The sequence below is a fragment of the Amphiura filiformis genome, chromosome 12, assembly GCF_039555335.1.
Source record: "Amphiura filiformis chromosome 12, Afil_fr2py, whole genome shotgun sequence".
Lineage (NCBI taxonomy): Eukaryota > Metazoa > Echinodermata > Ophiuroidea > Amphilepidida > Amphiuridae > Amphiura > Amphiura filiformis.
This window is the reverse complement of record NC_092639.1, coordinates 23,449,796-23,463,776: the sequence shown is the minus strand read 5'-3', so window position 1 is coordinate 23,463,776 and position 13,981 is coordinate 23,449,796. Positions and strand designations below refer to the sequence as shown.

The following is a 13,981-nucleotide window of genomic DNA, read 5'->3' as shown; positions in this document are numbered from 1 at the left end:
TGCGTGTATTAATAGGTCTAATGCTGGTTTCATAAATTTTTTGATTTGAAGATGATTTTTCTTCACTGACAGTCAAACCAGAAACCCTAGCGGTGACCAGCGGCGGCAGTCCTGCTGGGTACGGAAAGCCATATCGGATATGTTGAAGGATGATGTGGAACAGTGAAAAATTGTATGTATGATGATGAAGATGTTGAATGATGAAAATAAAATGTTGTATGATGAAGAATCCACGGACGTCATATCCGACATTGCTTTCCGTAAAACGTTGTATGATGAAACACCTTTGATTTCATGAAGAATGATGAATGGTCACGTTGTGCGTCGACGCACGATGTGGATTGTGGCGGCGATATAACGAAGAGTGAGTGTCGCATACGACGTGGAAATTGGTGTGGCGCAATGCGAGAAGCTTCGCCACATGATGATGAGATGTACGTACGACGTGCAATATGTATGTACTGGGAGATGAACTCAAGTCAACTCCAAGCGGTGGCGCTCTGACAAATGAGAACAAAATATGATACTGTAGCGGTGCTGAGCAGCAACATTGGCTTTCATAGTCATGTCGCTACTGCTCAGCAGTGTGCTGCTTTCCTTGCATAAAAGTACAAGCGGGCATGATGAAGCATCATGCCGCTCAGCAGCAAGCAACAGAAAGTATGATACCCACATAATGCAGTCAAGTCCCATATGCTACAAGCAAATGTAAACAAATCAAAGATTGGCAGATGAAATCAGGATTGTTGAATTATTTCAGCATAAGAGCATACATTTTTTATTCATTGGTAGTCTTGTTCAAGACGGTCAGTCTCTAGGCCAGCTGATCTCTGCACCCCCGGCCTAATTCGTACTTCCAACTTAAATTTATCAACTAAAATTTCTGGCAGTTTTACAAATCCACGATCGATCGGCGACGCCAGTGAGCACTCACAGCCATGGACCGCTCGGTCGGTTGAGCACGCCCCCCCCCCGATATAATATCGATCACCGTCATCGGCCGTTAATTACACGCAACATTTTATGCACACAGCATCCCGCAGTAACCGGGGCACCGGGCAGTAACATACAGTATATTGCCCCAGGTGTATATGGGCTTGAATCAAGGCTAATTCATTGGTGAAAAAAAGATGTAAATTAAGACCATGTACCAGATGCAACTTATGTATGTAAGGCAATTTTATTTGTATAATTTTGACACTAAAGCATCAAATTTCATTTTTGACAACATTGTGTTATTTTTAGGTCAAGGTAACTAAAATATATGGAAGCAAAAAGTTAACATTTACACTATTGTTTGGAGCACACCAATGAACTGTATTCCGAACTGATTTGCTTCAATGTTGTTCCAAAATGTTTTAATTCTTGTGATTTTTTAAAACACTGAACTTTTTCAGCAAAAAATTGATATTAGCATAACATTCATTGATGTATTTCCTTTCCAAAAATATGTAGTTTTACAATATGTTACACTAAACTTAAAATAATTAAGTCAAGAAGGGTCCATGTTGGCTCCCTTCACTTAATTAAAAACATATATAAACAAATTAGAAGCTAACAAACCTGGCAGTGCCAAGAATGTGCCTTGGCATGGAACACAGACAGAGCAGGTTTTATGCATGTGGTACCTTCCTGCCACAGAGAACTTGTTGTTCCTACTTTGTTAGCCCAAAGCCAATATTTACACATTATATCTTGAAACAGGTAGTCTACACTCTGCTGCATCAAGAAATGAATGTGTAAATAGTGCGAGTAACCGTAAAGTTCTCCGGCATGCATATTCACTGCTTTCTGAGCAATTGCGTGTCTACATCCAACAACTACGAGACCAGTCTCATCAAGTTTGCTGTGACGGCTTGTAGTTTCCCTGGCTGCCTTCCACTTGCTGTTCCCACAGTATATGTCGTTGTATGTGCTCTGCAAGAAGAGAACAGTATGTCGCACATCGATTTATGAACATCTCGTACTGAAATGATTTCAGCAATAAATTAACACATAAGAACTTTTGACATCGTATCAAATTTGACACACCATTATTTCAGTGTTGTGTGGCAAAACATATACCGGTATGTACCGTATTCATTCCAATAAGCGCCCAGGGCGCGCAACAAAGTCATTTTGGGTGGGCGCTTTGTACATGGTTTACCTAATTTTTTATTTTATTTATTTATTTATTTATTACACTTTATCACTGGCACAGAATTACAAGAAATATATAATATTGCACATAAGTTACATCAAAAATTACACAATATTATGAAAGGAACATTTGTTTTAAAAGTCCAGTGAATGGCTGGAGCGAACAGGTGCCAGGCACCTCTAAGACCGCCCCACCAAAACCAAAAAAGAAGGGAAGGGAAAAATAAATTAGAGGGGGAAAATGCAGGTAAGTAACAGGCGTTTATTAGAGACTAATCTATACAAGTAGGTTACTAATCTATACAAGTAGGTTATAAAAGGGTCCTGAGACGTTCTAGTAGCTTTTCTGATGCAGAAAATGTATTGCAAGTTTACACAGGATTTCTAATCCCCCAGCTATTTCACTATATTGACGTCTATCCGTCACTTCAACATTGATGGTACCCTTTGGTAAATTGAAAATACCCTGGGTGGGCGCTTATTAAAACATGGGCGCTTATTGGAACAAATACGGTACCCTATATCAGTAAGTTTAAGATATCTTGATGTCAAATCTGATACGTTGTATCATATTATTTTTCTTGCTTAAATTTAACTAGAATTACTCAGTTCGTAATTAAAGTAGCCCCCACTGAACTATACACCACATGAGGCCACCATATTATATCACAATACCAAGTTTGATATAATATTGGATGGCTGAGCATGATACCATAACATATCGGATGAGTCGTAAAAATATCGGACGAGCCAGCGGCGAGTTCGATATTTGTATGACTAATCCGATATGTTATGGTATCTTGTGAAATAAGCCATCCAATATTATCATTATTAGGTTTTCTTAACTCCTAATAACCCTGAAAACATAATAATGAAGTTGATCGGTGATTGCGTTTAGCTGGAGAATGGATTAATGGAAATGAAGGCAAAATATGCAAATGAGTTCATTTATATTCTTAAATATGTAAATAAAATGACACAAAACTATTCAGCACAGACGAAATAGATGAAATAAAAATTAGTTGGGTAAGCAAGTAAGTATGTAAGTAAATAGATATATAAACTGGTCACAATCAGGTGTGCAAAGGTAAAAATGACTAATTTCATAATTTTATTCTTTTTTGAAGAACAGTACCTGCCTGGTAATTTGCCTAGCAACCATTTCTAGTATCAAAATTTAATGTGTGCAATAACAGTAGCAGGGTTTGATATAATACTTGTGGCAAATATTTTCCTTACTTTATAGTACAGCAATTTAAATTAAATAAATGAGCTTACCTTGCTTTTACTTGGATGGGCATCATACACTTGTTTCATGTGTTTTGTCACAGGTGCATCATCTACAATGAACCTGTCATTGTGGTATGGCTCCATGGTTCCTCTGAAATTTACAAGAGTGATGCAATATAACAATTTATTTAGACATTTGATGCATCAGTTTTTGATTCATAACTCATGATGTGTCGCTCACTGAACAAACACAATATATACACCTTAGACTCGTAAACAAGTTTAACACAAAATTTGTTCTTTTTTTACAAAATGATGTTAAACTTACGATTTTCTTCCTTCACTAATACTTCACTAATACAGCAACATGTAACCACCGTATCTACTGCATTTGCCAACTGACCATTCATTAAAGTTTTTGTCATCAGTGGTTCAACTTGATTAAGGCCATAATAATGTGATTTGGTCCACAGTGACACCATCAATTTTTCTTAAATCCTTATTTTATGCATGATTGTAATGCCCAACGGTGTACTAAAATAAAAGGTGAAAGACTAAGCCTGAAGCACATTAATTACTAGTTATTTTTTTATTACTTCTGTAATCTGAGCTGTGCGCTGAGCATACATGAACGTTGTTTATGCCTGGCTCTCGCCCAATCATGCGCGCCGCTATATAGCACAAATGTATGAATTATTGTTAATTGTTTTTTGACAAACATTTTTGCAACATATTTTGAGATTTTGTCAACATACATTATGTGAGAATGTTTTGCAACATATTTTCAATATGTTTTTGATTGTTGGAACTTTCTACCCCTTTTACAACCCAACATTTCTGCCAAATGTTTTGTGTTTGCTGGATTTACATATAACTAGATGCACATAATTTGTAATGCGTAATCATACTTACCCTTACTCTCAGGAGAGACAAAAGTGATCTCTTGTTTTTTTTACAGATGTAGGGAGGGTCACTATGATATTAATGTCAATAATTATGTTAAATTCAGCCAAGGGAATGGGAAGGACCATCCCACCACTAGATTATCTTCCGATCCATTTAAACTCAAAATTCAACGTTGCAAAACCGAAGCGCACATGACTTTTTATTTTAATCGCATTGTGCAGCTTTGGAATCAGCTGCCTTTGTCTACAAGGACAGCCGGTTCCTTTTCTTCCTTCAAATCCGGGGTGGTTGAATTTTTGAATTCTCATTTTACTCAAAATTTTTGTTCTTTGAAAACATGCTCTTGGAGCTCTTACTGCAGATGCTTGAATTGCAGGCTTATTTAATTTGGGATGGGCTGTGATGGGTTTTTTCCCCCAATAATTTGTTTTCAACAATCGAAAGGTGGGATGGTCCTATAGGTGATTTTGCACCTGTTTGTCCCATTCTTTTCGCTGGCATTTTATTCTTTACTTTGTCTTGATTATTAGTATGTGCAATATTTATATAATATATTTATCTTTGTAATTGTATATGAGCCAGTGATGAAGCATAATAAATAAATAAATAAATAAATAAATAAACGATAATACCATGAAAATCATTCGGTTTAAAAGAATGTGTCAGAGATAATTGTGGCACGATAAAGGGAAATGAGTCGCACATCACTAATATTGAGATATTGGCAAAGAAAGTGTTCAAATTCTTTTGTTTTACATTATTTTCAGTGATTGATAATTGACGTAACTTCGCAAAGGAAAGTCGTATCAGCATGGGGTTTTCAGTTTCTGGAAGCTCTAAAATGTCCTCTTTAGGAACCTATGTAAAAATCATTTTCGAACAGGGTCAACATGTGACTCATTCCCCCTGATCATGTCACAATTTACAAATCGGGTATTGGCTAAACCCTTTTTTGCAGATAGGCACTTGACCCTATTGCCCTTTCATGAAGATTAGATTTTGATTTAATTGGACTTTCAATTAAACCAAACTTGAGTTCAATTTGAAGTTTTTGCGACCCAAATGTGTCAAAACTCATTAGATTTACAATCACTGGTAACACCACATTTAAAGCCATAATGTACGATCTTAAAATATAAAATTGGTTAATTTTTTTCAAACCTGATTTTTTTGGCATATTTGTTATGTTTACATATATGTCCCAATTTCCCCCTAAATGGAATCAGCCAAATTTGTTGTGTTTGTAGGTCAACTAAGCTAAGTTCGACATAAAGTCATAATTCAAGAAAGTATGACTTTATGTCCCCCCTGCATGTTAAACAGCCAAAATAACCAGTAGGGTTTCTTTCCCTTTACCATGTTATTTCAGCTCAAAATGGCGTAAAACCCTTCCCGACAATTATTACTATTATTATTTCAGCATTTTGAGTATGGAATAACACATTTAAAATTGAAATTGTACATTAGGGCTTTAACCAGTCTTTCCAGTTTAAGGGGGTACTACACCCCTGATCAATTTTGTGCCTATTTTTGCATTTTCTCAAAAATTATAGCACATTGGTGACAAATAAGATATGTATATTATAGGGGCAAGGACTACAACTACTGTACTGAAAATTCAGCAACTCAAAGCAAGTAGTTATTGATTTATTGACCAAATATTGGTTTTCCCTCATTTTTGACAGTAACTCCGCAACTGTTGTCTGTGCTGAAATAAAATTTCCAGTGCAGTAGTTGTAGTCCTTGCCCCTATAATATACATATTTTACTTGTCCCCAATGCACTATAATTTTTCAGAAAAATGCAAAAATAGGCACACAATTGGGCAGGGGTGTAGTACCCCCTTAATGTCTTTGATATTATGACAAGCTCCTTACTTGGGGACATGTTTATATCTATAGAGCTTATGATTCCCATCAACATGTGCAGAATGCTGGTTGATTGTGCATGGCGGGCATTTGAGATGGTCTTGGTGCTTGATCATGTCCAGCTCTGACAGATAATTGGCATATTCTGCAATGGCTCGTGAGAACATAGGGTGATTGATGGTTGATTTCTGAAAAATATAAGATACACACAAGCAATGAATTATCTTTAGGTTGTGCACATAGCTTTATTCCATGCACTCAAAACATATTGGCCATGGATATATTGGAAAAGTATGCAAGCCCCAAGATGGACTAGTGCAGGATGAGTACACTGCATGTAAACATGCAAATGCAATGATGTAGGTTGATATAGTTGTATCACAGAATTAAGAGACACATAAAATACAGGCATACCAATCTAGCACATCATCAAATTGACAAAGGACAAAAATATAGTGCAAAACTGAACCATGCATCCACCACAAACTGGTCGTAAAGTCGACATTTACCATTTTGAGATACAATCAAAAACAATATATGGATTTCTATGTAAAATATATCAGAAATTTGATCTTTGATGAACCATAACTTCACTTCCAGATGTCAGATGAAGCTGGATGAGGTGTCAATCTAAAGCAGAAAGTACATTGTTACAAAATCTGCAATAAACAGAAAATGGTCTAGAGCCGACTTTACTACCACTTTGTGGTGGATGGTCACATATTTGAATTCACAATACTCTCCAATTTGGAGACATTAACTCAAGATTCAGGAGATTCTATAACAAGGTGTAATCAAAATTGTTTTCAAATAGCCCTAAATTTCAAACCACCTTGTATGCCTCGGCACAAAGTGTAACATGTATTATGTCTCAAAAGGCTGGCATGTGTGAATCTTTATTGATGTCATCTACAGTATTCATATACACTGTAAAATCAACTATATTTTGAGATATTAATCACACTATTACTATCACATGTTCCTTTATAAAAGAGAGAAATGTGGTGAAATTTTAACGAATAACACTATCAAATAAAAGTATGATAATACAAATGACAATTTCAGATATGTCAGCATGTGATGCAGAAGATAAATTATGTCAGACCTGTATGTAGATGGTAAAACAAGCTGTATCAATTAATGGAAACCATCAACTATGAAATGAATTAAAGTTTTAAAGCCATAATGTACGATCTTATATGAAATTGTTTTTTCTTTTCAAACCTGATTGCATTTTGTAATGTTTACACATGTCCCAACTTGCACCTAAATGGAATCGGCCAAATTTGATGTCCTTGTATGTCAACAGAGCAAAGTTTGACATGATAATATGTCCTGCCATAAAACTGCATGTTAAATGGCCAAAATAACCAGTTGGGTCTCTTTCACTTTACCTTGTTTTTACAACTTATAATGGACAGCAACCCTTCAGTTATTACTAATATTATTTCCACAGTTTGAATAAAGAATAACAAAATTGAAATTTGACGTGATTGGGGCTCGAGCAAACAGGCATATGAAAATATTGAGGGAGAAATAATCAGGACTCAGCGGGGATTGAACCCCGGTCGCTGGATTACCGGTCCAGAGCTTTACCACTGTACAACCTGAGTTCACAGTCGGTACTCGGGCAATCTCAACTTAAGTCCCCATGATAACTCTCTCATTGTGTCTCAGCGGCCAATTATATATTAAAGTCATAATGTACAATCTTTTTTCAGAATTTACCTTTATTTTTTTTCAAAACCGATTTCTTGGCACATTTGTAATACTTACACATGTTCTAACTTAAATCTATAAGCAAACTGTCAAATTCGTCCTATTTGTAGTAAAACGGGACAATTTTCTGTTGGTCCGACATAAAGTCATAATTTTTTTAGATTATGACTTTATGTCGGCCAAGGTCGCAAACCGTAGTCTCCTACAAAACTAGCTTAGTTACGCTCCCTCCACATGTGGAGGGAGCGTAACAAACTGGCCGCCAGGGAGACTAACTCTGAGGCTGCACTCGCTGTCCTAATCCAAATAGTGCGAGATATTTCGAGTGATAGCGGTAAAGTGTATTGGGAACTTTCATAATGATTACATATTATCATTTTGGAAGAAAAAAAGAAAAATCTAAAGATTAAAAAAGATCGTACATTAAGACTTTAAATAATGAAGAAGGAGGCGGCCTATATGCTTCACCCTGGCAGGGCGTAAGACAATGCAATAAGGATATCGGGGCGGCGCTACATCGTAATATCCTATGACGTCATTTTGTCAATCATATGACGTCATCAGTGAGAGATATCCCGATTGTAGACAAGATATCATCACAGCATCACCATCTGCTGAAGACGCTAGTCGGACTAGTGAAAACGTTCCAGGTGAGCGAAAAATAGTGTAGTGTTGAAGTTAAAACTTTAATTCATTTTATCTACCACTAAGTATGAATATCCACATATCAATTATGAAGTTTATTGAAAAGCCTGCCTCTTCCAAATATAAAAATTAGATAGTCTTGAAATTTAGCAAATGTATCATTTATGACTTGTACAATTAATCTATAAATTATTTGGATCTTTTGCTTGATTTAGATGTAACAGACTTATCCATTATCAATTAAAATGTATGGGTAACAATTATTTTGATACAGCTTCTATGTCTGTATAATGTATGGTAGAGTTCAGCACCAGTTTGGTTCAAAAGTACCTTTGCATAAACATCACAAAATATCTTCAAGTGTATTTTTTGGGAAAAAAAAATCACAAAAATTACAATATAGCTTAAAAATGAACAAATTTGTACAGTTTCACCCTTCCTTGCCATGGTGGACAACAAAAATGTTTACATTATACTTACTCTTCCATGCGAAGCACTTATATCATTGAGGACAGCTATAAAACCAGCCAATGATGAACCAGGGAGGTGCCTGTATATATGTTGCCACATCTCCAAGAGCTTTCTATCAAACAGATAGTCTGATTTCGACATATCCGGATTACCCGGCCAGAAGCCTTTGTTGATAATGTTGGCAAGATCATATTCAGGATTCAACACACCACATTGACTGCATCTGGTCCTGAATTTCCCCACGTCAAAACGACCTTTTGACAAAAGGGACAAAATAACCTGTTTAAATTGATGAATAGATATGTATAGATAATGGTACCATTGACATGTAAGACAAACATTAGATATATAAAAGCATGTAGATGGAAAGTGATATCAATTGGGTATTATCTCATGTGTGACTTTAGTGACTGGGACAGTTTTAAGTGTATCACCCTGTAAGCCTATGTCTAGGACATAAAAAAGCATTATAATGGCAACTAGCCTTTTGATTCACAGTTACCGTACATTTGCTTAAAAAAATGGATTTTGAACAATTGAATTGAAGATATTCCATAGCCTCTAATGTAAAGTTTATATGGTTGTGGGTAGTATCAGAACAAATATACAACTAATGGAAGTCTTTGGGCAGGAAAAACTTCATACAGTGCATTTTCACTGTCACCTATTTGCCTGAGACAAATAACACAATTCACAAATAAAAAAAGGATTCTGAATAATTATCTACTTTTTTGTGACACAATGACACTAGCTAATATGAAATTAACTGTTACCAATTCTCCAAATAAGCCGTTCATGTGGTTCTTACAGAGTCCCTGTTGAAAGCGCACACGCAACTGTATTATACCTATACAAAGTGAGCACCTCTTAAATATTTTCTTTTTTTAAATTTTGCATACCGTACTCCATTTCATTTGCTCTAATCATAGCATGTTAAATCTTTGTGAAATACACAACTGTAACTTCCATAACAAATATCACAGACTTGGAAATGTGAACATCCCCCATACTTCATGTGAGAATAGGAAATTATTTATATGGTCAACTTCAACTAACACACTAACACAGACCAAGAGAAATAACAGGGGACAGGTAAATGGCGAGTTAAAAATGTGAGAGTTATATATACATGAAAAGTGAGTTACCCCCTGCAAAGATTAAAGAGTGACCCCTGCTGAGAATATGGCAAGTACCACTGGGAATTGTTGTTGATGAATTGCATTTGCCTGCATTTGGAGTATAGTGGTATGTCTGCCTGATCTCAGCTGTGGCCTGATGTAGAGATAGCCCCATTCACAAACCACAACAATGGGAATTGATGGTGTTGTCCTACATGTAACTCGCCAGTGGGACTGTATTGGTGTTGCTGTAACTCGCCGGTGGAACTTGATGCACGACTTTCTGGTGGTGGCGTAACTCGCCGCTGGAACTTGCAGTATTACTGTAACTCGCTTACAGGATTTAATGGTGTTGTTATAACTCGCTTGCAAGTCTTGATGGTGTTGTGGTAACTCACCAATGGAACTTGTTGGTGTTGTCCTAACTCGCCAATGAGACATGATGGCTTTGTTGTAACTCGTTTTTAGCTTACTTCGTGTACGAAATTGACCAAAAGCTATAATCATTGTATGGGGTAACTCGCCTTTTTAACTTGCCTTACTTTATCTCACCTTTTTATAACTCGCCTAGTTACTGCCCCCAGAATAAAAATACAAAAAAAAACCTGCTGTAAATATCTAATCACCGGCCAATTTACATATAAGACACAGCAAAATATCCGGAAAAGTGAAATTGTCTATCAATGAGAATAAAACAGTTCATACCCCGCAAGGTGATGATTATATAGTCTTTATGCGGTTCTGATGTACATGCAGTACCATTGCATTTGAAGCAGAGAAATCTTGAAGGTGGGTCCGCTGGAAGGGGGAAATCTGAAAAAGAATTTGTTACACATATTTAATTCAAACAAGTATTCATTTCAGAATTGTATCTATTTATTAATTACTATATCACTTGCTTACATCCATCACCTTTAAGTGCAGAAGTGAATGGTGTACATGTACTCTTGCCGATACATTATATAATTGAATACCTAAGTGGAAGAAGGGCCCAACTCCATCAAAGCTGTTTTTGAGATATATTTGGAAAAGTTTTATAGACAGAATGTTTTCATCTTCATGGGACCTTTAATACATGAACATACAATATTACATACATTCAAAATTATATATGATGTTTCCATAGCAACGGTACAGGTCTTAATACAAGTTGGAGTTGGGCCCTTCTTCCACTAATATACTGAAAGTGCCAGTTCCGTAAGCAAATATGTTATAAATAGCTACAGAAATTAGTTAATTATCCATTAATTGCACAAGTAGAAGCATGTAAATAATAGCAAGAAAGTTATTGTAGTGAAAAGCAGATTTCATGGATGAACACAATTCCTCTTTAATCCAATATTTTTGAAAGAAGGGCCCAACTCCATGGAGTTGTGCCTTTATTCCATGAAAACCATGATAAAGTGTATGTTGAAGACTATTTAGAGAGTGAATTTTGGCTCTTCTTTCACACGCAAGGAAGAACAGTCTGCTGGCAGTAAAATGCTGGGTGTAACTAATTTTGGTAAAAAACTGGAGTTGGGCCCTTCTTCCACTCAGGTATTCAATTCTGTACTTGTATTTTAAACAATGAGCTACTGCTGCATAAAAGTTACATTTAAAATATCATTACTATGCCATCATTTGACATTAGGCCAAAAAAATGAACTGGCTGGTCTGTAAAAGTGGTTATTTTTTATCATTATTATTCTTCAAACATGAACAGCATGCCAACATTCAAGCATTCTCACTCTGGTCTACAGCGCGCTAAAAACCATAGGCACTATCTAGCACTTCAATTCTTGAACACAATTTTGTTGTTCAAACTCCTTTCTCAAATGCACATATCAAGTAAGTCTGCCTTTTGCAAATTCAAGAGACTAAAAGTTACTTTTTCTAATCTTCTTTTTTTTTCTTTTTTTTTTTTTTTTATGGAATAATTGATAAAGATTAATTTTGAGTCGTAAATTGTTTTTCAAATAAATATGTTTTTGTTTGGAACATTTGGGATGGTCAGTTGGATAAGGACAAGCAAACACCCCCATGTTTTTGGCACTTTTCTCTTTTACTAGTACTGAATGAAGTCTGAAAAATGTTTGCTTTTTATGGGAAAGGTTTACTGGATTTGTGGAAATAGGCAACATATTTTAATATCATATCATATCATTTTATTTGCCAGTAAAAAACACATATAAAATATTGCACAATATCAAAATGACACACTTATACATAAATTACACATGCAAAAAATATAAAATGCAAACCATGGAATGTCATATAGCAAGACATTGAATTGACTCATGTTGGAGAAACTAGAGAGATGGCATGGCATGCCTTAACCAGAAACAAAAACAAAGGACAAGAGAACTCCTGGCAGGGATATATAGCCAAATAGTGACAAAGTCACTTTCGAAGTGGCTAAACCTAATTGGTTCCCACAGGAACACAGACAAGCGGGGCAAAGGATGCAATCTGCCTATATTCTCCACATAAGAAGAGGCATCGGATAATAAGCACAATCTTTAGGTAAAACTAAGCCCAACTATATTGAATTCCAACTAATATAATAGGTGGGCACGGACATCCAGGTGCTTAGCAACAAATTGAGCTAAATTCCCTAGCAACAAGTGAGTCAAAATAGAAACATTCAACGTAAGCATCACGCACGTGATGCGCAATGTGCAGTGGCCTTTATAATTGATTTGCTCATATTGTTTTCACCGGGATTCGATTATGTTCACCGGCATGACATAGCTCCGCCCAGGCGGCGGATGACATGATCGAGCCGGCAACCCGTGAAACCGCCCGGCCGTATGGCATTTTCCATATACTCGGTCAGTTTTGTGGGGTTCATTATCGAACCCCAACGGTTTTAGCTTGTATTTATATTATTTATCAACATAGGCCTATTTTGATTTTGATTTAAACTTTTGATCCAAACACAAGGAATTAATTCCTACCTCGGAATTTTCAGATGGTACTCCATCTTTCATCAGCCAGTGAGTGACTGTATCAGGTCGTGATCTTTTGACCTTTGACCTGATAACAGACTCGTAGACTCCTGAGAGTTTGAACCGCCCCGTCTTTGTTGAGAGATGGTTGGTTGGCTTTGATGTGAACTGCTTCCTTGACTCCACGTTGGAACCACCTGCTGTCCCTATCGAGTATGTGAACTTTATCCAAGTCCACAAAATGTCCAGGAGACTCGATATGGATGTGGTTTGAGACCTCTGATGCTGTACTGCTGGGCCTCCTATGTTCCTGAAACCGTGTTTTTAAGGAGCGTTCAGTTTCACCAATATAAGATTCTTTGCACTGTCCGGTTACAGTTTTGCCCTGGCATGGGATGTAATATACCGGACCTGTAATGTCTTTCTTTTCTGTCTTGTCCTTTGGTGACACTAGGATTTGTCTTAGTGTGCGAGTTGGTTTGAAGAACACGCTGACACCGTAATTGCTAAATGTCCTTCTAATAGCTTCAGAGGTGCCTTTGATGTAGGGTAGCACTCACGTGGCCTTTATTAGGCGTTTATCGCCCACGTCCACGCGTTTTGTGAGATTTTGGTTGATTCGCTTTATCCAGTGCCCATTTGGGATATCCACATTTCGCTAGAGCATTGTTGACATGAGATTTTTCGTCCTCGCGATCCTGGTGGTTAGTGACTACAGTATCAGCCCTATGGTACAAAGTTCGGATGACTCCAAGTTTATGATCAATGGGGTGATTCGAGGCGAAATTCAGATATTGATCCGTGTGTGTACTCTTGCGATAGATGGTTACTTTGGTGGATCTGTCTGGTTGAATAACGGTGAGCGTATCTAGAAAGGCAAGCGAGTTATTCTCTTCTCCTTCAGTGGTAAATTGAATGTCCTTATCCAGCAATTGAGATGGTCAGTGAATTCTTG

At 36.7% G+C, this 13,981-nt stretch overlaps 1 protein-coding gene across 1 annotated transcript in view; it reads right to left on the bottom strand.

The window, feature by feature from the left end:
• The window catches only part of LOC140165956 (uncharacterized), a 47,410-nt gene that overhangs the window by 18,930 nt on the left and 14,499 nt on the right, over positions 1-13,981 (bottom strand). The window contains exons 6-10 of the mRNA XM_072189296.1: positions 10,802-10,909; positions 8,988-9,232; positions 6,153-6,331; positions 3,418-3,520; positions 1,564-1,917 (exon numbers count right to left, since the gene is read on the bottom strand). Coding sequence (XP_072045397.1) covers positions 1,564-1,917; positions 3,418-3,520; positions 6,153-6,331; positions 8,988-9,232; positions 10,802-10,909 — 989 coding nt within the window. The remainder of the gene's footprint in view (positions 1-1,563; positions 1,918-3,417; positions 3,521-6,152; positions 6,332-8,987; positions 9,233-10,801; positions 10,910-13,981) is intronic.